The sequence below is a fragment of the Anarrhichthys ocellatus genome, unplaced genomic scaffold (assembly GCF_004355925.1).
Source record: "Anarrhichthys ocellatus isolate YVR2014 unplaced genomic scaffold, GSC_Weel_1.0 scaffold28, whole genome shotgun sequence".
NCBI lineage: Eukaryota > Metazoa > Chordata > Actinopteri > Perciformes > Anarhichadidae > Anarrhichthys > Anarrhichthys ocellatus.
Window position 1 is genome coordinate 2,350,354 of NW_022280058.1, and position 2,605 is coordinate 2,352,958.

The window sequence follows — 2,605 nt, forward strand, 5'->3', positions numbered from 1 at the left end:
ACTTGTAGCCAAGGCAGCCTTCTTAACGAGGACCCTTGACCTTAATACAACAAGACCTGGGTTTTAAAAAGCAACAACACAGCAAAGTGATTAGAGAAAGCTGCTTTATTTCTGTCAAAATCTTACTGAAACGTTGACCAATATCTAATCCCACCAACCGCCCCTCCCAACACCGACTGAAATAAAACGGGTGTCCCGGCACTTTGCAGCACACTGCCATCATGTTTCCTTTCCAGCTACTCAACTTTTTCTTCGTAGCTTCCAAAAAGGAGGAGGACTCGAAACATGACCTGTCCCTTTACAAGCGTGGTGATTTATTGGAAGTCCCCAGGACATTATTCACACATTTTGGCATCTACCTGGGGGACGACCGAGTGGCTCATCTCATCCCGGACATCCTGCCTGTGTTCTCCAAGAATAAATCTGCAATTGGAACGCTGGTAACAAATAACCGCCTCCTGCTGGGGGCTATCGCTAAGGTTGCCAGTGTCAGAGTGGACTCGGTGGCAGATTTTGCGTATGGCTCAGAGATTCTGATCAACCACATGGACAAAGTGTGCAGCCAGCCTCCTTTGGACGGGGAAGAGGTGGCCAGAAGGGCTGAGAAATTCCTGGGCTCAGTCACATACAGCTTACTGTGGTACAACTGTGAACACTATGTCATGTACTGCAGATATGGCATGGCCATCAGCTACCAGACGTACCAGGTAGGGTCTCCGTTCTCCTGTCAGTAGAAAGACTAAAACATCATTTTTCCTCACAAAATTCGCAGTCCTCATCCTGTGAAAAAAATGCATTGCAATGTACAATTAAAGATAACATGAGGCTCCAACAGTCTGAGTTTGTCATTCTAAGAAGGTAACTTCCAAAAGTAGTGGTTTATTGTAGTTTAGTAAGTCTATTTTTATCACAAAATTCCCTTTTTTTGTTTGCCCTGACAAACTTTTCTTGCTGAGCTACAATCTGTTTGCGCTGTAAATTGGATATGTACCTATACTTTAATATAAGATCAATTAATGTACTTTTAACCAATTAAGTTAGTTTTTGAATGTATATAAATCATTATTTATGTTATGGCTGAACAGCTTGTCAACAGCTGTTTATTTTTATTTTTTAGCAATGATTTAAGAGTGATTAGGTGAATCTTTAATTGTGTGTCAGGCCCAGTCTTGTCAAGTGTGTGACTCTTTGCATCCCGGAGACTGTTGAATAAGAAAGGTCACATGCAAAAGCCAGAGGTTTTAGGTTCAATGCCGTCAGTTTTGTCCCCCCCCCCCCCCCCCCCATGGATTTAGTGTTTACATTTAGTGACGTAAAGTCGGGTTAATCCACAGTCAATGTTCTTATGATGGTGTGTGATTACTCTGTAGTCGTTAAACCTGAAATCTCACAGCACAGTTGTTCGCTTCAGTCCACTGGAGTGAAAATTGGCTTCACTTATTCATCAGGTGAGTAGCTCCATCTAGTGTTACTTCAGGCCCGAATGACTGCCGTTCTGGAGCTAATGAAGACCTTTCCCCTTTGACGGCAGACCTCCACTGCACTGCCAATTTGTGATTCATCGAGCCTCAAAACACTGACTAATTCTCACACTCTTTCTTATAGTTCTGCACAGCAGTACGGAAGATTGTGTGCAGCAGGATGAGTGCCTATTTGACTGCACTGTGTGGTGTAGGATCCATGCTGTACGTGGGCTGCGTGACACCACTGACAGTTTTACCGACCCTGCTCATCTCATTTACCATCTGGATGGCAGCCTAAGGACCTCGGGTGGGACGGCTCATGACAAAGACTAATTTAACATACTGGCGGAAGCTGAAATCAAGTCCTATGGTTCAGCTGCATGACTTAAGTCGTTGGGAAACAAAGGCGTTCACTATAATAAGAATATCAGTATCTTATTTTTTACCTTATTTGGATAATTGTTGATTTTTGTATATATGAATGCATGTTTTAATTTGCTCTGCCTTGATAGTTTGCTCCTAATAGTATAATTTCCTAAGGTACTCATCATTAATGTTCACCAAGCTCTATTCAACATTAATCTCATTTAACAGAAGCAACTCATAGATTATAAATAGACTTTGACTGAGCACAGTGGCGAACTCAGGAGGACTTAGACAGAGAAATCTGTAAAGAAGAGACGGACAGGGAAACATGGATGTTGTAGGAATGTTTTACTTTTCAGTGTGATATACCTAAGAAAGCTTGCCCTGGACAAAGTGCAATACGTTTCTCAATGGAATACAGTGTAATTCTGATATATTGTAAACGACAAATGTCATATGTGTTTGTCAGTCCTTTAAACATATATTTCTACCTGCTTCCTGTTGAATTTATTGTACGATACTTTTATTATCATATCAAAGTTAAATCTATTCCATTTTGTTTTTGTATTGTTTTCAGTGACTGCTTTGCCTCGTTGCAGTCCTGAATTGTTTTGATCCTGGTTGAACCATGTAAAGCACTTTGTAGCTTTGTTTTGAAAAGTGCTGTATAAATAAAGTTCATCAGTATTATTATTATTACAATATTCCCTGGATTAGAAAAGCATTTCAAATTCAAGAAAGTCCATGGGAATATACTGCTGTATACCGGCTTGGGA

General features: G+C 40.8%; 1 protein-coding gene across 1 annotated transcript; it reads left to right on the top strand.

Annotated features, from left to right (window-relative positions):
• The first annotated feature begins 221 nt into the window (after positions 1–221).
• LOC116392180 (lecithin retinol acyltransferase) lies at positions 222–1,892 on the top strand. Its single transcript, XM_031863391.1, has 2 exons — positions 222–707; positions 1,606–1,892. Exons 1-2 carry the CDS (start codon positions 222–224, stop codon positions 1,759–1,761), a joined length of 642 nt encoding a protein of 213 aa, XP_031719251.1. The 3' UTR covers positions 1,762–1,892.
• Positions 1,893–2,605: the final 713 nt, after the last annotated feature.